This window comes from Wasmannia auropunctata, unplaced genomic scaffold, assembly GCF_000956235.1.
Source record: "Wasmannia auropunctata unplaced genomic scaffold, wasmannia.A_1.0 LD335994.1, whole genome shotgun sequence".
Classification (NCBI taxonomy): Eukaryota; Metazoa; Arthropoda; class Insecta; order Hymenoptera; family Formicidae; genus Wasmannia; species Wasmannia auropunctata.
This window is the reverse complement of record NW_012026896.1, coordinates 2,132,013-2,157,414: the sequence shown is the minus strand read 5'-3', so window position 1 is coordinate 2,157,414 and position 25,402 is coordinate 2,132,013. Positions and strand designations below refer to the sequence as shown.

The 25,402-nt window shown below is 40.7% G+C and overlaps 3 protein-coding genes across 3 annotated transcripts; all 3 read left to right on the top strand.

Moving 5' to 3' along the window:
* The first annotated feature begins 2,766 nt into the window (after positions 1 to 2,766).
* LOC105453887 (atrophin-1-like) lies at positions 2,767 to 5,123 on the top strand. Its single transcript, XM_011696161.1, has 2 exons — positions 2,767 to 2,793; positions 3,213 to 5,123. The coding sequence occupies exons 1-2, from the start codon at positions 2,767 to 2,769 to the stop codon at positions 5,121 to 5,123; spliced, it is 1,938 nt and encodes a 645-aa protein (XP_011694463.1).
* A 6,300-nt stretch (positions 5,124 to 11,423) lies between these two features.
* On the top strand, positions 11,424 to 14,884 carry LOC105453886 (keratin, type I cytoskeletal 9-like). The gene is made up of 2 exons (XM_011696160.1): positions 11,424 to 11,515; positions 12,932 to 14,884. The coding sequence occupies exons 1-2, from the start codon at positions 11,492 to 11,494 to the stop codon at positions 14,402 to 14,404; spliced, it is 1,497 nt and encodes a 498-aa protein (XP_011694462.1). The 5' UTR covers positions 11,424 to 11,491; the 3' UTR covers positions 14,405 to 14,884.
* Positions 14,885 to 18,072: 3,188 nt separating this feature from the next.
* On the top strand, positions 18,073 to 20,415 carry LOC105453916 (adhesive plaque matrix protein-like). The gene is made up of 2 exons (XM_011696194.1): positions 18,073 to 18,167; positions 18,562 to 20,415. Exons 1-2 carry the CDS (start codon positions 18,156 to 18,158, stop codon positions 20,194 to 20,196), a joined length of 1,647 nt encoding a protein of 548 aa, XP_011694496.1. The 5' UTR covers positions 18,073 to 18,155; the 3' UTR covers positions 20,197 to 20,415.
* The last annotated feature ends 4,987 nt before the right edge of the window (positions 20,416 to 25,402 follow it).

Here is a 25,402-nt window from a genome sequence, read left to right as displayed (position 1 = left end):
TATTAAGCTTATATTGCATTATAATTTGCGGAAGTAATGTTGCAAGTGAAAAAGCGAAAAAAAAAGAAGGAAATAATTCATAATGATTTAATGCAATTGGTAATTTTCGGTTGGAATATTACGCGCAATTTGGAATAATGCTGCGCCCTTAAGCCGCCGAAAAAGTTTGTTAAAGGGCTCGCGTTTGTGCGCGCTTATTTTACATATGAGATGCATTGCTAGATAAACAGTCCGGCGGTAATTGCGGTGGATAATTAACAGGAAAGCATTGCGAATTTTAATGACTGCCAAAGCGCGTTAATTCGGATCCAATTTGTGTAACTGCCGAGCGCGCGCAGAGCCGTTGTAAATAAATTAATGGCAAAGGCCATTTTCCATAGTCAAATCCGGCCGGAGTTCATCGCCGCGTTGCATTTGCGGTTTCGCGTTTCGTTACGGGCGCTTAATGCAATGATCGATAGCGCTAGGACTTTCAGATGCGATGCAGGAGGATGTCGAGCGGAAGCGATTGGCGTTATTGGAGAGACCGAATCTCTGCGAAATGAGTTGAGGCTCGTAAAGCGCGTGCACCCGTATACGGGAGGCATTAGCGTCGTCGCGTTTCATCATTAGCCGTGAACATTGACATCAGTTTCACTAATGCGACACATGAATTTTGTCAGAGTATCAACGCCAACTAAGCTGACACAACTACTTTAGCATAATCAAATGCGACTTATAATAAGATTTACTTGTTATACTATTAATTTATTATTGCCGTACCATTAAGGAATATGATCTTTTTACACAGTCTAAATAAAAAATAATCTTCAACAATTGTCGATCGGCGCATGTTGTAAGAAACCCCCGCGAGAACTTGCATAATTTTGATTAAATAAAATACAAAATAGAAAAATAGAAAATTGATTTAATCTTTCGTTTATTGAAATTAATATTTTTCTAAAGATATATTTTCGATCTTATTACCAAATTAATTAAATAAATTATCGATTCGATAATTACATAAATTTAATTACAATAAAACTTCTTGTAAATTTATTGTTCAAAGTATATAGTAATTGATACAATATTAGAAATAATAGGTACATCTTGAGTATTAAGGCTTTATTGGATATTCGTGTACTGAGTGTTATTTATATATTAGAAATAATGTTTGATTGATTTATATAAAAGAATAAATTATATAGTTATAAAATGAAGTTTACTATCTTCGCTAAAATGACTAATTAGAAAGTCTGTGAACTTAGATATGTTCCAAAGCAATTTCCTGACAGAACTCTGAATATGAACAGCAACGTAGAAGCCAGAGATGATCCAATCAAAAACATCTTAAAGATCGAATGAAAAACGTGCAAAAGATCGTTCCTCGATATTAGCGTATCCACGATATATTTCATGGATCTACGTTGTTCGATACATAATTAAATCGCATTCCACTATCTACCTTCCAAATGTGTTATCTGTTTACGGATTCCGTTGCCGAAGAAGGTCGACGAGCGCGGCGTTATCCAATCGGCGATTTTTGTTTCGCGCGCGACATTAAGTCGCGCCCGCGTAACATGCGTGCAACAGGCGTCCGGAATACTTCATCCGGGGCGTCGGAACTGACACCGCGGTCCGATTTACGCGTAATCTCGGCGCATTACACAATATACCTGGTTACTGCGAACGCTTATTCCGTATTCCCTAAGGCCCGAAACTTCACCCGTTCCCCGGTGACTTTCACTGGGCGACCCGGGCGAGAGCGTGACCGGAATGTCACGCCGGAGTCGTTCGCTGCGTTTCGCGCGACATCCCCGCCATGACCTCGTCGGAAGTTCAAGACAACGCTCATTTCCTCTAACTAGTACATTTTTTTCATCTAGGGCATAACTTACGGACGGGAGCGAAGCGGATGAAAAAGTGATGAAATTTGATTTTTTTATATCTGCTTTCCTTTACTCGTACTTGCTTTATTATATGTATTGCATATGTATGTGCGTTCCGCTTCAGCTGATGAAGGCTTCTCTTCATCACGAACGAAATGCGACCCGCGTTTGTACCTTTTGTTGAAAACAGATATTGATTTTAAATGCCTCTTCTGTGACTTTTCGTAGTGATTAATAGGCCAATTTGACCTTCCCCGGATTTTTAGCTACGCTTCATTATTCTCTTTTTAGTTACATAGATTTATTAGTAGAGGTTTTCAAAATACATGAGATGCATACATAAGATGCATTTTATGTTAAATTCTGCTGAAGTATACGCGAGATTATTGATTCCATCACTAAGAGTTAATCCTTTGATTTAATTTGGATGTTTTTTTAAGTAGATATTATGCACCTATAATAAATGACAAATATTTTTTTATTTTATTGTACAATATATTTAAACTTACATTTATGACAATCACGTTATCGAGGATAACAGATTCGGTAAGCGGCTATGAAATTTCGAATTACAGGACCGCGCCGAATATACGACGTACTTTGCATCGATATGTATAACATCACGAATCCGTAACAGTATTGCTTAAGTTCGATCGATGAAAGCTCGTAAGAAAGTCTATTGTAATTCGTGAACGGTCGCGACCCGATTGTATTTATACATGTGCTGGTATGACCGTAGCTTAGTCGGCGCGGACTTGTCCATCCTTAAACAAATTAGTTTTCTTGAGTCGCTCAGTCTAATTCAATGTCGAGGCCCCGTGGGAAATAGCACAGTTTCTTGTTGCAAAAGACAGAAGAAGGATTGCCTCAGTGCAGTGTCAAGTGCGAGAAGGATTATATGAATTTGAAAATGCGGCTGCTTTTGGTACATAATAAAATTAACTACAGAACTTTCTTTCATGTGATTATCATGTTCTTTATCGGCATACATATGAAATTATTAAAAATGTAGACAATTTTGAGCTTTCAATTTTCATATAAAACGTCGAATTTCATTAATATATTTCATTTAAGAGAGCTGGGCAAATTAATTTATAATTAATTAGTAATTGATTGTATTTAAATGAAGGTTTATCTCTTTTCTGTACAATTATAATAAGCTTTTACTATTTTAAAACATTAATTAAAATATTAAAAATATATTAAAATGAAAAGTAACTTATACATTTTTTTTTTAATTTACTGCTACACTTCGCATTTTAACCAAAATATTTTTACTTATATCTTTAATTTTATATCATAGCGTTCAACTATCTTTGTACAAGAAATATAATTTACTCTCAGGTCATACATGTTCTCGCGCTGGTGCTTTCGTTGACCCAAGCTAAGCAGAAAGTCAAAGTGCAAAAGCCAGAAGTCACGAAGCTGGAGGTGGTGAACCTCGGCGAGGTACAAGTTAAATCCGACTTGAAGCAATCCAACGTTGAAGCAATTCAACGAAAACGAGACTCCGGATACGCCTACAACAAGCCGCATCGTGTCTCATCGAGTGCTCGGCTTCGCATACAAACGCATCCATCCAGAAGTCAAATTGCATTCAAGATCCCTGGTCAGTTGAGCAGACCGTTTATGAAATATGGACCACCGCAGACTCACTCGACTTCCGATCCGGCCGCGCACGGATATCATGCTGAGCAACATCAGAACAAATTGCAGTACGACGTCGGTCAACAGCAATCGATCGGTTTCGGTGGCACGGGACTGGCGGAACAGGAAGTACCGAGTCCGATTAGAAACGTCGATTTCACGGAGATGAATCCGATCGCCAGTCAAAATAACGTGCCGTTTGGTATGCACACCGCTAATTATTTACCGCCGCGAAATCAGCAGCTGCCGGCTTATTCCTCGACGAACAGTTTCGAGCCGCAGAGCTTTCCGAATCAGGGACAAATTCGCGGTACGAGCTCGCAGAATTTCGTACAGACACAGGTAAATCAAATTTCCGACGCCGCGGTCTTTCTGTCCGAGAACGCGCAGGCGATTCAGCAACTTTACGGCGCGCCCGCGAGTCATCAGGATTTCGCGCCCGGCAACGAACACTTTCATGGCATCGGTAATCAGATTCATAATCCAAGCGATCAGTTCGAGAGTACCTCGCAGAATCCTGAAGAATTCCGTGGCACGTTGCCGTCATACGCGTCGGGCACGCTCGGTCCTCGGGAGACTCTGGAGCAAATTCAGGCTCTAGAAAAAGATCGGCTGATCGTTCAGCTGCAGCAGGCCCTTGCTCAGGCTCAGAACAGCGTGGGAAGATACGCTCAGAATCAAGCAGGTTTCGTTCAGAGTCAAGAACTTCTGGCCTCTATAAGCCAGCAAGTGAACTCGCGTGTTCCCGCGACGCCGCAATCTGCCGCCTTCGCCTCCGGAAACACCGCCTTCAGTCAGTCTACCTTGCTACCAGGGACCACGGTCAATCCCTTGAGGCTTCCCGTTAACTACGGTATTCCGACCACTACGCAAACTCCGACTACAACAACGGTAGCGGCGGGAGTCTTCACCACGCAGCCTCCATCGCAATCGTCCGAGGGCGATAGCACTGCCCAAGTAGTATCGTCGCCATCTAACCAGCCTGGCTCTTCCGTGACTGGATCTCCCGCGGGAATTCCCGTTTACGGTGGATTCGTGCCGTCCTTTATCACGGGAACCAACTTCCCTCCGAGCTACAGCACCGGCATCCTCGCGTCCGGGTCCTTCAGGCCCGAAACGTCGCCCACCCATTTTGGGATACCGATTCCCACGGAACCGCCGCATCAGAAACCGGTGTCGGGATTGGCACCCTCGATCCCGGCGACGACAACGACGCCCCTCTCGCCCGTCCCGCCGCCGAGTCGACCGGGGATCGCTCTTACCCCGGCGGCAATCACGCCGGTGGCCCTGCCAATTCAACCGATACGACCTGTTGCTCCCCTCGCGACGCCGCTACACCCGATCGCCGCTCCCCTGCTGCCGGGGAATCCCGCCCAAGTGCATCCGGCGGGACCTGTGACGTCAACCAGCGTGCAACACACGTACGGACACGTGCAGACCGCGTTGCTCAATCCCCTTCTTTATAAACCGGTTAAAGCCGTCTATCCGGTGTACTACTACCCCGTGAACGTCGCCTATCAGCTGCAGAAGCCCGCCTCGCCGAGCTACCCGTGGAATTACGCGCCCTTGTACGCGACGCAGACGGCACCGGCGAAAATATGGAAATGAGGTGTTCCCGTTCCACGCGTAAACGGATGATCGCAAGCGTCGATCCGCGGTATTGTGGCTGACTGTCTATCCGCGTGGAAAAGAGAGAGGGCGAGATTGAAGAAGAAAGTCGCGCCGGCGAAGGAGAGTCACTGTCGCATTCGTGTGATTTTGATGCGCTAATGGCGACGCGCTACATCGTCCACTAAACTTTTTCACATAAACGATTTCATTTTCTTCCTTCAGTAAGAGAGTTTCAAACCGACAAAAAGAATTGTGCTCTGCAAATCAACCGTTTCAACTCCCCGTTAGGGAGTTCCATTGGTTTCTGTTGACATAAAACAGATCCGAATTGCATGTTGTATTTGTTATTAAAATTCTAACCAGATGCATGTGGGATTTAACTTAAATTTATAGTTTTTATTTCTACCAGAGATTTGTAGATTCTAAAAGATTATTATTTTTTTTGTTTAATCTGTCATGAAGAATTACGTAGAATGAAATTAAACAGTTTCACGCAATTGTATAATAACAGACACATTTTAACATTTGCAATTTCTTTACGGTCTTATATTTAATCGTACGTATTAAAATATGTATTATTACGCATGCAAATTCCAATAACATAACGTAATTCTAATTTATCAAAACCTACATTTGTATTATAAATTTTAGAAAACGAGGAGATTATTTGTCCTCTCTCTTTCTAAATTGTCATACTGCGCTTAATACACTCAGCATATTTAAGTTTCTCACCGCTGAAGATAACCACAATGATTGTTCAATATACGCCTCATATCCGCTGCACCATCTGTCATAGCGCATCCGCTGATTTCGAAATTCATCGTCGGGAAAGTGACATTATGCAGGTGATAATTAGCGCAGTTGTTTCATTGGAATTGGGATACTGTGGCAAGAATGTCAAAGCGAGTGTTTCTAAGCGTCACTCGTCGTTTCGAATTGTCGATCACGCATAAAAGAAACTTCGTCTTTCATACGAACGCGTTCGAGGTTATTTATAGAATAGGGATATTCGTTGATTTCTCTTAAGCAAAAGTGTTCCTTTTATTACTTTTTTTATCTTTGGATTGTATAAGCTAATGTATGTATGTGTGTATGTATGTGTTTGGTGCGTATTATATATATAACATACAATAATTATTATAAAAATAAATTAATTGCTTATCAATTTAATAACATCATATAAGTGATGATTGCGAAATCTCATGCGTGCTTCTTCTCCGAAACAAACTTATCCTCGAGCATATGTAAATACACGTGTTCTATTTATTGTGTTAAATAAATATTTTTGTTACTTTGGAAGCCGATTCTTCTTTGATGACTTTGATGTCGGCTCGTTTTTAATTTAATGCTTACAATTAATCTACTTTTATCTAATCTAATTTTCGATAAAATTTTGAATGCATCAACCTTGAATAGCGATATTAAGGAACTGCGCTAAAACGGCTGAATGCGGGCATCCAAGACGTGCGCATAACGTAAATCTAATTGCAGAGCGCAGTATGCACGTGGCGCATCTCATATCGCGATGGAAAGCTGAACCGAGGAAATGAATTACCGTTACTTCCGGCCCCGGGCGGACCTACACGAAGAAACTCTCACCCGTGTTAGCCGTAACTATCGGGCACGATCCTCATCGCCACGCCATTTCGATTCTCTGACCTCGAAAGTCGTTCGATAATTTCAGCCACGGTCAACGCAACGTCGGGTTATCCGAGCAATCCTAGGCATGCATAACGTATCGCGAGATCGTGGAATTCTCGAACGATTGCATAATCCTTCTTCTACCAGGAGAGAAGGAAAGACACGTGCCGCTGCTGTCAGGCCCGATTCGTCGCTCGGAATCGAGATCTTCATATAATCGAGGCGCATTCCTGTTCATTTAACGACCTGCTGACGCTTGCTAATTCCTTGCGATCCATTTGCGTTCTTCTTTCGTTAATGAATTCGCTAACTCTGCTCTTCGAATCGCAAAAATTTCTTAAACCAGGACAAAAAGATGAAAACATATTGCTTTGTATTATTAATCTATTTACGATGAAAGTGAAACATATACCTATATAATTTGGAAAAAGAGGTAATTAAATGTATGGATTTCAGAGAAAGTTAAAAAAGTTATTGAGTTCGCCCGGAAAAGATAAAAATCTGTGAAATATCTATTACAGGAGCAGTAAGCATAAAATTTAAGACGGTACGCTTTTGTAGATCATATTTTTTAATATGGTATGTGTATATATATTTATGTGTGTGTGTGTGTGTATGCGTACAGTCCACTGCATCTCATTTGCGTTATTTACTAGCCGGTATTCTCGAGGAAGTTTCTAAGCGAAACACGACTAAATCGTACCGTTACGAAAACCAGATTTCCATGGTAGTTTCCCGCAGAACGTAGTTTACTGCAGAGTGGTGTTTGAGGGGTCAAGCATGCACCGAGTCCGGAGAGACCATGGGGTCTCTTGAAAGCGCGGCTTGACCCTGAGAGACCAGCAGGCTCATCGCGTTTAAACCTGTTGTCAACTCACTTTCCGCAAGTGACCCATATTCCACCGTCCGGTTTCCGTTTTATTCCGCTGGTGCACTTTTGTCACTTTACTCTGAATTCGTACAGCATTTTTCAGACACGCTTTCTGGACCCTATATTTGAGAAATCCTATCCATGTAGCCTATATTCACCGCCACAGATATGTAAATTGCCTCTATTATATGCGAACTGGGCGTTTTTTTTGGCTCCAATACTTTTTTCAAATTATAATGGACAGTTGAATATTAACCGTTTGAAATAGTCGAATAGCGCGAGAAAGCGAGAGTTCCGGCAATGATCAGACTGGATCGGCAAGAAAGATGAGGAAGTAAGATGTAAAGTGATTTATAAACACATAAGAAAAAAGTGCGGGAAGCAGTGGGAAAAAGTTAGCGGCTGGGAAAGCGAAGGAACTGACGAATCTGAAAAAGGGAAGACAAATCTCAAATGACAGGAAAGTAAAAGATCAAAGTATTGCCAGGTAATGGATTTAAAGAATCATACGTTCTAATGAAAGAGTTAAATCGAGTGCAAGGAGCTGCTCGTGACGGTGCAATAAAATTATAATAAAATGATGAGAAAGCACGAAAAGCGAAAGCGATTTTAAGACATGTTTTATTCGAAATCACATGAAGCAGAATAATGATTCATCGATATCCGCGTATTTTCAAGTGGCGTTCTAATTTTAAATGGTTTTCTTGATAAATGATAGAATCAATTTTCTTTTTAAATTAATTTCTTTATCGGTGCATCAATATTATTTTCTCAATTTATTTATATCAATATTTATATATATATACATATATATAAATATTTATTTGAGTCAAAATCACAAATTAATAAGTTTTTAAATTTTTCGGGTTTTTCCGACTTTTAATATAAATTAAATAAATACAACATAACTACAAATATATTTTATATTTAAATTAAAAATTAAATTTGATTAACTAAATTAAATTCAAACGAAAAAGTTAAATTAAATTTGATTAAATCTAAGTAAATTAAATATAAACGAAAAGAACCATATATTACTAGCACAATTTCAGCATTTCTTTGCTCATCGAAAGGAATGGTGTTTGCGGGACATTGTCTTCAGTGCTTCGTTTTAGTGCGTGCCTTGCGCAATAATACACACGTGCACTATACTTAGCTCTTATCAAGATGTTAACGGCGTGACAGGTATATTATTCACAGCACACGAAAGCTGCGATAATATCTGGACGTTATTTAAGGATACTCTGTGTTACGCATATGTACAATAGATATCCACTGATTATTTATAGGCAAAATTCTCGATGCAGTTATCTACATCGCAAATTTTATTAGTAATTCCTGATCAACATCAATGACATACATATTTACATACATAAATATAAATGTTAATTGGCATGCACAAATACGTACAGTATATTTGGCCATTTTTTAATTTTCAGTATACGCGCGATAAGTTGAAATTAACATAAAAAAAAACAAGTAAATTACTAAATAATTTATTTATATAAAAATTATGCAGAAAATAGTATGGAAATATTAAATATATGTATGGTACATTTTAAATATAACTGTGCCAAAATTATAATTAATTAAGATCACTACGTCATCTCGTTATCCTTATTTGTCTTATCTTCTGTCTCTCTTTCTCGGAAGTAGACCGCGATGATTGTCTTAAGAATTCCTCTAATTCGCTGCCTTTTAAATTGGATGGCCGCAGGCAACGGGTCCCTTTCTTCATCTCTAGTGAAAGTAAAACGATCGAATGTTTTCGCTATAATTTAGCATGTTGGAACGAGTTAGATGTGTTGCTGCGAGTCTCTGAGAGAATGGTCACAATATACCTTCTTACGGCTGCATTCGTTCCTATATACATATACTGCGATATGTTTATCATACAAAGGCGCAAAAAACGAGGAACGAGATGTGGTAACTTTTTCATTCATTCCCATAAACGCATGCATTTTACTTTCAAACGTCAATCGGCTTTCAACGCGCGCTTTGCGATGGTATCTCATCTTTTTCTATGCGCGCACGCGGTCCGAGAACACTTGTCAGCGAGCGTCAACATCTTTCTCTTGCTAGTACATGCTACACTTTACGTAAGAGGCTGATGAACGAAGCTAACGTGCAAGCATAATACTCTCGGCGCTGTGTAAGATGTTTACCTTACACTCTCTTGCAACCGATATTAAAAGTAGAATTAAAGTTCTTCCCTATTTCTTTAGATCTAGAACACGGAAGGAAGTTTCTTGGATAAATGCCGCGCACGAATCTAAGATACTCTGAAATATTGTTTAAATTTTGCTTTATTTCGCTTAAAACGTCGAATTAACGTTTGCAATAAGTAGTGAGAATCAAATCGATTTTACTCTTTTTGTCGTTTCTCTTAGACACGCCTGGTTTTTGCATTTTACGGTACAAAAGCAGTCGATTTTCGATAGATCGATAGAGAAATTTAAAATTGAATAAAAATGGGTATACTAAAAATAAATTGAACGAGTGAACGCGCGAAAAGATGCTTTCTTCATTCAACAATTCGATTAATTTAATGTTTCTTATCAACATTTGTAAGTCGTGAAAACGGGAATTATGAACGTTTAAAAAAACACGCATTTTTGATTAATTTTAATGTATAAAAGAAACCAGAAATTATAAATGTCCGATGTATATTTGGACAAAAATACTGAAATTAAGGAATACTAGAAAAGTAGATTTCTAAAAATACATAAATAATTATGTATAATATAATTTTACCTTTCTCTCGTAAGCATAATTAATAGCAATAATTGCTAGGATTTACATGCGGAACGGTACGTGTCTCGATGAAATTTAAATGGATATTGTTGTTTAAATCACGACACGTGCTGTACTTTCCTCATGTTGGATTCGATGTCTCTCTCACTAATCCAAATCGAAAGTGAAGAATTCAAAATGAGCTGCCTTGTTGCGATTCGAACAATTACGTTTCCCTTGATGCCTTACGAGACAATACTTCCGCCTGTCTACAGTAATTAATACGCTACATAATTAATTACATCGGGAAATAGAATGAAATAAAATATGTCGAAAATAAGGTGGAATGGGGCAGCTCGTAGTGACTCTTATCACGTTGAAATTAGATCGCCGAGAACGTAATAATTAAAAACGGCTTAGCGTATCTTACTATGCCGGTTTACCGAGGTTCTCTTGATTCTAGGATACTAGGCGATATCGCTCATGGAAATATACAAGGAAGAAAACAAGAGCCTTTAATTGAAAATATCCTGAACAGAAAGTGCGGAAGGTGGTTGAACTTGTTGTACACTTTCTCGTAACGCTTTGCGAGCAGGGGGTGGCAAGAAACGAAGGGACAAATTTTTGATCTGTTACATGAGAAATGCGAATAAATCTTTTCGATGGGAATTCCTTGTTCACCGGTTAACACTCTTTGTCAGCGAATTTTAAGTCTCTCCTTTTTCCTCCCCTCGATCTCTCTCTCACATATAGATTATTTCCTCAGGAGAATATTGCTGTTTCTTCTGTTCGACGAAGGAAAAACTGACGGTCGATAAGGATTGAATTAGTTTGTTTCTCACCCACAGGTGGGAATTTGATTTGCAAAACACACGCGAGTACTCCCCGCGTCGCAGTTGACTACCATGTGTGCCAAACGGCGACGCGACGATGCGACGCAGCGCATGACACATCAGCGCGGGGAGACTTACCTTCACCTAGACCTTTCTTTCGCAGTACGCGAGAGGGGATCCATGTATAAAGGCTTTCTTCTTGCTAGCAATGGTACCAGAGACCACAATATCATTCAACCACTCGGCTGCCACTAGGTTATACGTGAGATAGATACGAGAGCAACCCCATGTCGACAAGCATGCAGTTTCTTGTAAGTATCACGTTCCTCACAAGTGTTTGCAAAAATTCACAGCTTTATTTTCTAATTTCTATCCGTATCACCGATCATTTTATATCTTCGTGTGTGTCTTGTGCATATTACATTCGCAAAATTGCTTCTTTTATACAAAGTGTTTAACAAAAGTGATGTTCAGTTTTATGTTGAATTTTTATTTTTAAGTGATTTCTAAAAAATAAAGTTTTTTTGCTTACGTTATTATTAATACATAGCGTAATAATTTATATAAATATATTATAATTCATAAAATATAATAATTTAAAGAACGAAAGTTTTTTTATTAAGATTCTTTTTAATACGATATAAGTATTGCATTTGTTTATTTAGTTATTTAACTTTCAACAGATATTATTCTTAAATGTTAATTAACCAATTATTTTATATTTATTTAAATTTGCAATTTTTTAGTACTATCTAGTTTTACCTGAAAATTAATAAATTAAATATATTACAATTACTAATACATACAGTACAATACAATTGCATTTATATGGTACATAAGACTCTCCCGTTAATTTGCAGAGAGTCTTATGTACCATATAAGTAGTTTACGATGTTTTTAATTTTAATTATAATTTTTGACATATGAGTGATGTATAAACAGGCTATAAGTTTAATTATTACACGAGAAAGAAAAAGATTTTAATTTTTATTTCTATTTTAATGTTTCTTGAGGAATGTATATTTAAATTGAATAAACTTATCATCTTAATAAAATTATTATTATAATAAATTTTCTTTATATAAGAGTTATAATTAACTAATTATAATAAATTTAATTATATATATATAGCTTCTTATAGTATATATAATATATATGTTTTAGCTTTTCTTAATAATTATTAATTATATATATTATCCATAATTGGGATGGAATTAATTAATTAACTATAATTGAGAGAGTATTTAAAATTGGTACATGCAGTATTTTATAAATTGTATGTCAAATTTTCAAGGCGCGTTTGTATTAATTACAATCCATTCAATTCACTATGATTAAATAATGATTAAAAAAATGCTCTGCCACAAATATTAACTAAATAACAACAATATACTAATTATTACGATGTAGTTATCATGTAACCGCTCATCTAATCATTATTAGATTACACATCACATTACTAATCGACTATCAACTTATAATATTGCATAATTATGCGCTTGATTATCCAATTAATTTTCGTATACTCTGCTGACTAATTAGAATTTACCTGCTTTTTGTTCAGTTAATATGATTATTTATGGCTTAACTTTAATTTTAACTCAGATAATTGGCTAACAGTACCACTTGTATTCCACTTTCACGCAAACCGATCAAGCCCACGAAAGTGGGTTACCCTAGAAAGTAATGTACGAAGAAGAACGATAACAACTGATCTGATCGCGTAGGTGTTTCTGGTGACTCTCGCCTGCGGGGTCTGCTGCATTGAAAATCTGCCGTCTCAGCTTCTATTGCAGCCGAAGGAAAAACGCGGCGTCGGCGACCACTCGGTGACTTTCCCGTCGGAATCTTCCTCCACGTATTCGGCTCCACTTCATTCGAGCTCCAGTTATGATCTAGGTGGATCATCTGGTGGCTTCTCCCTGGGGCACGGCTTTCTCAACTCGGGCGGCTCCGCCGGTCACGGGATCAGATATTCCTTAGTGCATTCCGGTGGCCTTGGATCTGGATATCAATCGCCTGGACTCAGCCATCAGAGTCCCTTGAATCATCAGAGTATTTCCTCGGGTGGACACTCGGCTCAGAGCACCTACTCCGTGCCCAACTTAGCGAGTCCCCATCTGGGAGGCGGCGGAAGTAGCAACGCACTTTTCACTCCAGCAGCGAAAACCGGTCCCGTTACCTTCGGTCCCGCCCACGGTGGCGGCGGCGGCGGCGGTAGCAGCAGCGGTGCCGCGAGCTCTTCCGGTTCTAGCTCGTACAGCGCGCCGATCTACACTTCCGGCGGTCACGGTTCCGGACTCTCGGCCTACAGCAACGGAGGGACATCTAGCCTCGGTCTTCAGATCGTACTGGGATCGCAGCACGGTCTGTCGTTGGGTTCCCCAGGCGCCTCGTCGAGCTACAATCTTCCCATCCACTCTGCATCCTCGAGTCCCTCGCATTCCGTGACGGGTGGTCTGATCATCGCCGGTTCGCACGGCAGTTCCTCCGGCTACAGCCTGCCAGCGTCCTCCGCATCCTCTCACGGCGTCTCCACCCTCGGTGGCTCTTCGGGTGCTTATCGAGGATCATCCACGTACAGTCTTCCGATTAGCTCTCACGGATCTCACGGAATCTCCTCTGGTGCCGCGTCGTCCAGTTATCCCGTTTCCACAGGATCCTCCAGCAGTCATTCCGGATTCTCGGGCGTGTCGTCCGGTGGAGGTTCCAGCTATAACGAGCTACCGATCGCTTCGGGATCTTACTCAAACTCCGGACCATCCAACGCCATCACGTACACTTCGGGCTCTTACTCGAACCCCGGACCATCCAACGCTATCTCGTACACGAATTACGTGCCGTCCCACTCGTCCCATTCTGGCAGCAGCTCCAGCTACTCCAGCCCCAGCGTCTCCTACGTGAGCCCCAGCCACGTGGGCTCCTCCGCTTCCGGTTACGTCAACGACGGTGCTAGCTACACCGTCAGCTCGAACTACGCGGCTTCCGCTTCCAGCCCGCCCGCCGTGACTTACACCGGAAGCAACACCTACACGCCCATGTATTACAGCTCGTCCCAGGGGACACCCGCGGATTCGCAAGGAGCTTACGCCAGCGTAAGTCCGAGATATTTCGGATTCGTTCCGAAATTTTACAACGTAGACTCGGGTGGCGCGGGCTATGACACGATCTCGTACTCGGTTCCAAACGGAAAGTATTAATTTATGTTTTATAAATCTTTCTACGTTCCGTCACATCGCCAGGATTCGATAGCAGCTTAGGATTATAATTACAAGATCTGCGTTTAGATCTTCTGACGAAAGCGACTCAAATGACGGTGATTATCCGTCGTAAATTTGAGATCGTCTAATCATCTAATCATATGCTGACTCGATCTTGCCATGAAGAGATAGAAGTAATATTTCCGAAGTAAGAGACTACGTATGTTGTTGAGAGAAATATTTATATTTCTTAAAAATATAGATAAATATTTATATTTAAATTTTCTACTGTACGATCGATCTAGAGAGAGAAATCTGTACTGTAATCACAAATACCTGTTATCTATATTTATATCATCGACATATTGTAGCATATCCCTTCCTGTTTTCCTCGTATCACTGATAATTGTGATTTTTGTTACATAGTTTTATATATTATTTTGTAATAAATGAGTTGATTTTCCAACGCACACCAGAAAACCCACTCTAAGTAATCTGAGTCTCCGAAACCGGTCGTGACACGCGGCACGCTTATTATCGATGATTATTATTAACGATTGGCAATTAATTTAGCGATATCTAAGCGTTAGGCCCGTAAATCTCGAATAACGTAAGAGCGCAAATGAGTTTCTCGAATCGCGAAGAATATAGGCCATTAAATTGCGCCTGCACATTACACATTGCGTGCGGCGTGCGTGTGATGCGCTACGCGCCAACGTTTCGCCTCTTAATGAAGATTAAACACACACGTGTTGATGAAGATGATCGAGGAGGAGATCGGAAAAGTGAAAGTGTATCGCGAAATCGACGAGCAAGATACGATTCTAAATCCTCAATTAACTCAATTCATAATTAAATCATGTAGAGCGTTGGTTTACTTTCGCGTCCGCGTTTTACAAGTCTATCCCCGCGGAATACTAGGTAATTGATTCGACACGCGCGATGGAGGGTAATACGCGTATCAAAAGACACTTGAATGGATCCTGACTGGGCATTATTGTCCGTCAGAATAATTGATGTATCTGGCAACGGCCGGTGCCTGGGCTTCTTTTGCTTTTACTTGCAGCGCTACCGTGAAAGTTATTGACCGCACGAACGGTATAACCGCGCATGAAACATAAATAAAAGCACAAGTCCACCCAACAGACAGAAACGCGATCGCTTTTACTTCAAGGCCGGGCCGCGGGGTCGGGGTGAGTAAGAGATACCTTTCTAAACCTTTATTTTATTTAGGAAAGTGATGATTGCCGGCGCCTCGACGGTAACGTTGACTGGCGAGATTTATCGGACGGGTTTAACGTAATGTATGTGGAAATTAATATGTATAGTTTCTTTGATGCTATATATATATATAGAAGATTATAAAATAATTAGTCTTGAAAGAGAAATTATGTAACATAATAAAATAATAATATATTATAAGTAATATAGATACTTTATCAACTCATATTATTTTTTACGCCGAAAGTGCTATATAAAATTCAATATATCTTTTAATTTGAAATAATAGATTACAAAATTTGGTTGTTAATATTAGTATCTAGTAAAGTAATTATAAAATAATTATCAGTATTTTTATTTTACAACTTACTACTTGGCTCATATTATTCCTATATTTTTATAAAGTAAAATATGTATATAAAATTATTTTTTGTAATAGACAATAATGCATTAAACTTATATACATTAAATATGTTTTCAATCATGTTACATGGCCATAGTTTAATTTTAATTTAAACTTTATATCAATAAATATACTATAACGCTTAATCAGATGATTAATGGATGGAATCGCGATTGATCAATCAGCAATTTGTACGACGAGGCGATCGGTTGTTTTCGAGTTTTTTTTTTGACTGTACAGTCAAAGAGATATTCGGCCGCCTACGTAAGAAAGCGGCTATAGTTAGTCGCTCCGATCGCGCGTTACTTCTTTCGCGCACCTGACCCAATTTCTGGTCGGTTCGTGTGCACTGAACACGTGTGCACGGACTCACGCACGCGAGGGGGCCGTACGACACGACGCGACACGAGAGAGCCGCACGCAGGCGGCTTCCAGGCTCCTGGGATTCCTCGGATGTGTAATAATCCTGCCGACGTTATACGACGCGCTCTACGTGCTGCCACCGATATCTCACCGATGTGTCTCGCAAATATAGAAAACGCAACGTTTCACTATTTTCTGACTGGTTTTGCGAGAGGCACGCTCGGGCTTCTCTTTCTCTCACGCCCGGCGCACGGCGGCGAGAGAGCGGGAAAAGTACCGCTCTTACTCTTCGCCAAGGCGTTCCTCCGGGCGGACTCCCGTCACGCATCTCTGACTTGATCTCGGACTCGCGAGTGTCCGTCCTGTCAGGCGACTCGGAGATTCACTTTCGTGACGTACCGGCCTGTAACGCGAGTCCTTTTCTTTTCCAGTGCAATTGAACGGAGTATATGCGAGAGGTAATGTAGCAGTTTGATGTAAAAGAACATTTTCGTTGCGGTAGAATTTCAGAGTTAAATGGACGGAGTTCGTAGTTAAGTAGATACAATGCTTAGAATTCGACGATGTATGATACAAGAATTTTCTTGAATTCACTCAAGATGTTAATTTTTATAAAATTGATTTCTAAAAATTAAATTGTGAAAAAAATATTATAAACGCATATTTTTAATTAATATTTAACGACTTTGGAAAATTAATTAAGTTTATATATTAATATTGTATTATATATCACGAAACTAATCGCAACTCTAATCGCAATTTCATTAAATTCGTGTTATTTAATAAACAATGAGTCGTATTTTATTGAAGATATATGTATATTCTGGGTACATGTTATAAGTGAAAAGTAACAAATGCTAAGTTACTCCACGGTACCTGTTTCTTATCTAAAGCGAGAGAAATCGATATAACGACAGCAAGCTTTATTTTTTTTCCGGATATCCGCGGTGCAATCGTCCATGTCGTTATCAAATGTGGATATGGTCCGCATGATAAGAATATTCCGTCGTTGAGAGACGGCGTACGGGTGAAAGTAAAGTAAATTGACGTTTCCAAAGGTACGAGAGCGTCGCCGCGAAAGGCGTTGTTTGAGCGAGATTGGAAAGGTCCTTCTCGAGGATGCCGGAGGGCGCTCCACTTCCTGGTTCATTCGAGCTCGTCGAGCAGCCATCGTCTTGTTCTCCGGCCGACTACCTTTGGCCGATCCAATCTGGACTTTCGCAAAAATGAAAATCATGCGTTGTCAAATATATTTCAGAGGCACTTTTCGCGGTCGTGTACCATCGACAGCTTAACTAATAATTACCTAATAATACAATAATAATCGTTGTCTCGCAGAATCTTGCGAGATGGACCGTCGCGCAAAATCTCGCTTCCTTATAATATCCGGCGGAAGATACGTGACGGTTTGATAGCTACCGGTGCGATATCAGCCCGTCACACTCGACATTTGATGGCGATCGGACAGCATTCTATACATTTTCATTGCACCGTCACGTCGCGTCGGGGCGTGCACTATCACTTCCACTTGCCTATACATATAAGAGCAGAGAAATGTTAAACTAGTTTCCGTGATTTTTCCGGTAGTCGGGTATAAAGGAGAAATTCAATGTCGGCCGATGTGTCATTAAAGGTGGAACCGTCGAGTCGGTCTGATCTGCAAAATTGCTGGTGCGGAAAGGTGGCGAATGAGACAGCGATTAAACGACGAAAGAAAGCATAGCTTTGTAGCTATCCGACGGTGACAAGTGAATTACAGCGAAGATGGAGCGGCTGGTTAGTAAATTTATTGATTAAATAAATTATTAATTAACAAATTCATTAATTAAATGAATAAGATTCTCCGTATTTTATTTAATACTATATAATTGTATTCAGCACTAACTGAATTTGATGTCTAATGCTTTTTGCACGATAATTGCAAATAGATACTTTAAGAAACTTTGTGTATTTTTTGAAACGGTTTTAAATTTGATATATATATAGTTTAATTTTGAAATTTTGACGAAACATATATTTTTATTTTAAACTTGAGAGCTTTTGCTTTATTTGGATATACATGTGTATACTTGGCAATTAATAATATGGTATTATAACAATTAATAACGTGATAAATTTAAATTATTGATTAATTAATTGATTCATTACAAATACAAATGTCTAATTACAGATACTGCTCTGCTTGCTGTCACCGGCAATTTTCGCCCGGCCGCACAAAACCAAGAATCCCAATGACGAGCCATTTCTACCGATACATCCGGTCTACCCCTACAGCCCGAAGCTAATCAAGCGAGGCGCTGAGACGGACGCGGTGAACTCCCAATTAATGACGGAGCTGTACGCGCCGAAAGTCGACGCCAAGGACACCTACAGCACCAGCTACCCCAGCACTTACCAAAGGGATTCTTACTACCCCGATTATGATCCGTATCTCACAAACGGCACGGCCTCGTCGTACGTCTATCCCGCGGTTCCCGCGTATTACGGCGGCGGCGGCGGCGGCGGCGGCGAGGCGTACGTCTACGCCAACGTGCCAGCGTATCCCGCCTATAATTCATATCCCGCCGCGTACGCGATGAATCCGGCGTCGTATCCAGTGCCGTCGTACCCGAACTATTACTATCAGCCGCCACCCTATTACTACCCTCATTACTTCAGCCACGCGCTGTACGCGCGACCGCCGCTACCACCGCCGCCGCCGCCGTCGCCGCCGCAGCCGTCGTTAGCCATCGAATATCACGAGGCGTCGCAAGTTCCCGCTGTCGCGGAGGACGGCAAACAGAACGCGGACAACGTGGGCGAGAGGCCGAAGGAGGACGAGACGAGCCTGCAGGAGGCGCCGGCGGCGGGCCAATTCGTGGAGGGCGGCAACTACATAGCCGCCAACTCGCGGGACCTCGACGTGCAATCCAGCACGTACAAGGTGGCCAGCCCGTACAACCAACTTACGCAGGACGTTCAGGTGAAGAACGCGCAGCCGATTTCCCTGCCGAAGCCGACGTACAGAGTCGTCAGCGTGAACGGGCAGTCGGTCAGTCCGGATTTCCCGCTGTCCGCCGCGTACGTCAAATCTCAGCAGATTGAGCAGATGACGAGCCAAACTCTGGCGGATCTACTGGCGCGGCAGCAGCAACACGACGGCAGCTCCTACGAGAGCGGAAAGGACACCGCGAGCGGTGCCGATGGCGGTGCCTCGTACGAGAACCAGAACGCGTACAGTTCGAACGCGCCCGCGTCGTACGTGAGCGTTCCGGGCGCGAAAGGCAAACCCGGTGTCACCTACGTGATCGACTCCGTCGGAGTCGCTAAGGTCAGCGGGGAACGAGCGAAGCAGCAGAGCTCGCCGTCTCAGAGGGCAGCCTCGAGTAAGAGTACAAGGTACTCGAACGCTCGAAAGCAGGCGTTACGGAATCACGCCCAAGCGTCGTACGCGTCGCCCGAAGGTGGTAATACAGCTACAGCTGTAACAGCTAGCAGTTACCGCGCCCGCGTATTGACCAGCGCACAACCGGCGGGTCAAGCTGACAAGTACGCCGGTTACGACGCGTCGCAGAGTTACGGCGGCACTTACAGTCAGTCCGGCAGCAAGCAGGAGCCGAATTACGGAGCCTATCAGAGCCAACCGGGCTCTTATCAGAGTGAGGGTTTTACCATCGTGCCTCAGACAACGCGATCGCACGTTTATCAGTACTCCGCCTACGCAGAAGCGGATCAGGCGCAGCAGCAGCAGCAGCCGCAGCAGCCGCAGCAAGATGCGGCCAATTTAAACAACGGCAATTTTGGAAGTAAACAATATAAAGGATAAAATACAACAAAACGCGATAAAGCTAATCTGGTGCTATTATATGTAAGATACTGTTTTTACATAAGACCTTGTTATTTGTTGTTGTTGAATTTTGACGCAGCTTTTTTCAGTTCTAGCGAATTAAGTAATTGTATAGTACATCTCAAATATCAAACATTATTTTTATATTTCTTATAATGTATTATATTTTTTTATAATATCAAACATTTTTTATGTTTCTTAATAATACATGTGATTATTTACGAAAATAAGTAAGTTAAAAATTTACGGTCATTTTTTTATATTAAATATTTTATTTACTTATACTTTACTCAAAGCCAAAATCATAATTAAAAATTTATATTTTAATTTTAAAACTATAAAATAAAATTCACTTATAACTTAAGATTTAATAATATTCATTCATCCTGTCATTGATCCATTTTTTTCTGGTTTGATATATCTACTAGATAAATAATAATACAAGCAGAAAAATATTTTATACAGTAACTAACTTTAATTCTGTAAAGTTGTAGTCAAATCTTTGAATCGCTTTAAATCACGAAGATTTAAAATTCAAGTTGATTATAGCTAAAAGCACTGCAAAATATAAGTATTTAAATGTTTTCCAATACAATATCTACGAGAACTAATAAATAATTTCACATTAATTAGGATATTACCTTTTATTAAATTTTATTATAAATTTTCTATGTTACAAAATTTTTATATTTATATGCAGCGTTATATGTTCTTGTGTCTAATGAGGAGATCATGCGAGGTCGAGCTAAATTAAGTACTGTTTCTTTCTTCAGCATTGCGAAGCAGAAGAAATGCGCTTCTACATTTCGTGTCTAAACTTTCACTCTCTAATTTACTAAATCAAACAAAATCTGTTCTTAAATTATTATCCGTCTAACATTATTGATGGCTGCTAGTCGAAATCTTAGAACTTGACAAGCCCAACAGGTATCGGAGGTTCCGAATGATTTACTTTGGCATTGACCATTTAATGGAAGGTTTGCTTATGGGTGTACAAGATCGCCACTTAATACGATTATTTATATCATCACACCGGCTTGGTACTTTCTTCCTTTCATACGAGCGGCGAATGTCGCTTTTATGTTACCGCGAAAATGCGAGTGGGAGATGCTAATCTCTTAATGTTTATGACGACGTGTGAGGAGAACGCGGTGTCCGTGTCCGTCTTGCAAAATCGCTTTGGCATTGCGTGGCGGGTTTTTTTTTGGGAATCAAAAAGTCACGATTGTCGCATCGAGCTCAGATCTGCTATGATCCAACAATGCGAATCTATTGTAGCTTTACGACCTATATTGTACGAGTCGATTTTAAATATGCGTTTTGTAGTCACCAATAATAAACGATTCTTTATGCTGCCTTTGACGTTTGCACTCCTTTCTCTTCTCGGTGTAAGTATCCCGAACCGGTTTCCCTTTTGTGTTTATTTTTGTACTTTACTTTCGTTCGATGAGCGACAGCTTCCTGTTTCTTTCTACCGTGTTCCTTTCAACGTAATTATATACACGTCATCACGAACGGCGATGTACGTGAAAATCTAACGGATTAAGACGCGGAAATTTATACGGACTAGGTAATTTTAAGGGTTTACCATATCATTAAGATAGTACGCCTTATGAGCCAAATAATTAATGCATGTGCAATATGGAGCTCTTATTTCCTATTTCCATGTATCAGCAATATTGCAGACTTGATGAGTTTTGTCAAGGCTTGTTTTTCAAAACGTGATTCATTTATTTATGTTATTAAACATTTATGTTTAAAATTATAAAGCTCATTTTAGATCATCTATAATAATTTGCTTTTAAATAAATAAAATACTGTACTTTTTACAATTATAATGTACAGTTTTATTTATGTGCGTATTTTAATATACATTTTTTAAATGCGTATTTTAATTTTTTAACTATTTATTATATTATATGGCATATGAAATTATAAATTTCGATTTGATATATATATATATATACATATATATATATATATATACATATATATATATATATATACAAATAATATAAATCAATATAAAATGAATAAATTATTAACTAATATAAATTATGATGAAGAGATAAATTTAAAGCCACACTAAAAATACACTTCTCACCACGAGAAGTTTTAGATAATCGTAGAAAGTTAATGTATGAAACAAGCCGATGTAAATTACGGACGCGTCGCGACGATGGACGAAGCGACTGCTTTATCTTGAAATTCTACGAGATTATCGGACGGCGCGCTGCATTTCTCTGCCGGCGATGAATTTTCCATCGCCCTCTCCCCTCCCCCCCCTTCATCTAATTAATCCCGTGCTCGCTAATTAATTTCATTATGGCCTTTCTGCGCGCCGTTGCTCCACGCGTCTTTTTAGCGCGGCGCTAAATGAACGTTAAAAATTCTCCGTCCCTCGTACGGTACCGTTTTAATGCGAATAACGGTGAAGTCGACCGAGTCACGGAAAGCTGGAAAGCGGAAGAGATCCGGATCACGGCAATGTCCGGTCGATCGACCGGATGAGGCGTGCCGGCCGCGATGGAAAGCGGAAGCGAGATCCCGCGCACGATCGGTCCGCTCGACGAACCGGTCCAGGTCCGGCACGTCGATAGACCGTGTGAATGAGATAAGAAATGTTCACCGGACTGTTTTCCTTCAAGTTTCACGAAATTACACTTCGCTCGTATATAGGTATCCGTTCATCCGTATCTTTCTTCAGTTCGCTCTCGTATATATTTCTTCTTTTGACGAGAATTTGCGAAAAAAAGAGTCTTATCTGGATGTGAAGAGCAACCGGGATATAAAATATTTCCTTCGATACGTTTTATTATGTACTTAAAGTCAAAAAACTAACGCCATAAATTTTTCTTATTTCCCGTAACAGCCGGATGTGTGGATAGAATTAATAACATTTGACAGAATTGCATGCTTCATGCGGAATGCAATAAGTCCTGACGCCAATCACGCGCGCGGATATCGCGGCAGATGAGTGAGAGCTGCGCGCCTCGCGCCGTTTTACTTTATTTCGTTCATTCCGCGCGCGCGCGCGCTCGTGTACACGCTGATGGTCTGAAATAAAATCGGATGGACCAAGCCTGTTACTTTCACGCGGCGGCCGACTCGATCTCGATCGATAATATATACACGGCGGCCCGAAAGTTCGAGTAAGACCCTCGCTGTTGTATAAAACGCTGAATAAACGAGGCTGTGCAGCTTTTGGCGACGATGCCACTGGTAGAAAGTCCCCCGTGCGCGCTATACGCGTGTGTAAGGACATCCATTATTGTAACCGTAGCGTTATTTTCTCTTTATGTTTATGAGCCGTCACGCGTCGTGCGAGCCGACAGACGAGCTGCCTGCATTATTCCGACGTCGGGGAACGTTACATCGAAAAAAAAATGTTATAACACACTGATTAATTTATGTAGAAAATGCGTTATTCTTTATTTGGCACTCTTCTGCAATTATGTGCTACTTGCTCTGTTTCCTCGACCCCGACGAATAGATTGCACGCGGTGCGATGTTTATTTTTGTCGCATTTTTTTAACGCGTCGGTTTTCTCTTCGGCAAGTTAATAAATCACCGTACATAATTCGCATTACCGTCTAATAAATTTAAGATTGTTACTACAATTCGGACTATGTAAAGTAGTTACAGAAGGGATATCTTAGAAAATCATACATATGTATAATAATAATAATAATAATAATCATACAAAAACTTGTTTAATGAATAAAATTATTTTAAACTCTTTTCTGCATATTGAAGAGAGAAGTAGGGCAACTTTTATTTTAGTTTCTGAGAAAATTTTTAGCAATGATAAAAATTATTTGTTCTAAATAGTTAATTGCAGCATCTTCGAGAGACTGCCAAGAAAAAGGAATATAGAGAAAAGCATGTTTCATTAATTAAAGATTTTCTAGCGTACCCACCGATTTCCCAGCCGCACTTTATGAGAGAGATACGCATGTAAATGACGATCGTTACTTGCAAATGATGTTCATATAATCGATCGAGCGAATTTCGAAAGCGGACGCGCTCTGCGGTCAACCCGAGTGAAATATAAAAAATTTAACGGATCCCGCAAAACGGCCAGGTAATCGGTAGGCGAACTAGGCGGTCGAGATCGAGAAAGCGATCGACCGGAAAGGTCGAATATTTGCATTTTTTGTTGTCGCCTCGTCGGAATATGAGAAATCGCGTTCCGATCGACGGCGCGTCGCCAATGTAACGAGTCTAGTTGACTTCCTCGTTTTTCTCCTCCCTTTTGCACGGAGGCGCCTCGGCCTCGGCGGCCGAGAAAGTCTTGTGTGTGACTCGAGGTTGTAGGTAATTCGTCTCAAGTGCGACCGATTGACGCAACAGCGGGCGATCGGTATATAAGGTTGTAATCCACACCCAAGACCACCGTAGAAAGTTTCGCGATCCTCCTCCTTCTTCTCCTCGTCCTCCTCCTCCTCGTCCTTCTCTTCCGCTTTGGCAGGTGGAATACACCCGGGAATGTCCGAGGAAAGGGTCTGCCTTTGTGCAACTCGATAGCGGAACGTTTCCATTTCTACAGAGAGAGGGAGGGAGAGAGAAAGAGAGAGAAAGAGAGAGGGAGAGAGAGAGAGAGAGAGAGCGACAAAGAGATTGCGAGTCATTACGAGACCTCCTTTCCATCCTCGCGATCCTTTCCCTTCCGTGACTCCCGACTGCATCGATCACCAACTCCTGCCAGGAATCTGTGCAAGAAAAGCTCCCCCTTCTCCTTCCGCTTCTCCAGACCAAAAGCCCTTTTCCCCATTGTCTACGACAGAATGGAGCGAGCGAGCGATGGGCTTTCCGTTTAGTAATTTTCAGGAACACCTTGCCACACGATCGTCGCGATAAGCAGTAGACCGCCAGGATGACTATTCGGTTAACCGTTATCGCTCAAACTCCATTGGATGGAACGGCAGGTAGATGAAAAATTTCACTGACATACAATTCGATTTTTTTTTATACATCATTCTATAGTACAATTCTGCGAGCTGTAGCTGAAATCATCTTCAATTACATCGTTTAATACGAGAATAATTTATTGTTAGATCTGATCTTGAAAATTAAGAGAAAAGTGACATGAACTTGAGTATCGTCATCGATCTTACAGAATGAAGTATCGTTCTAGATAGCAAATTCTACATGCGAGAGATTAGCTTGATTAATTACTCTGTAA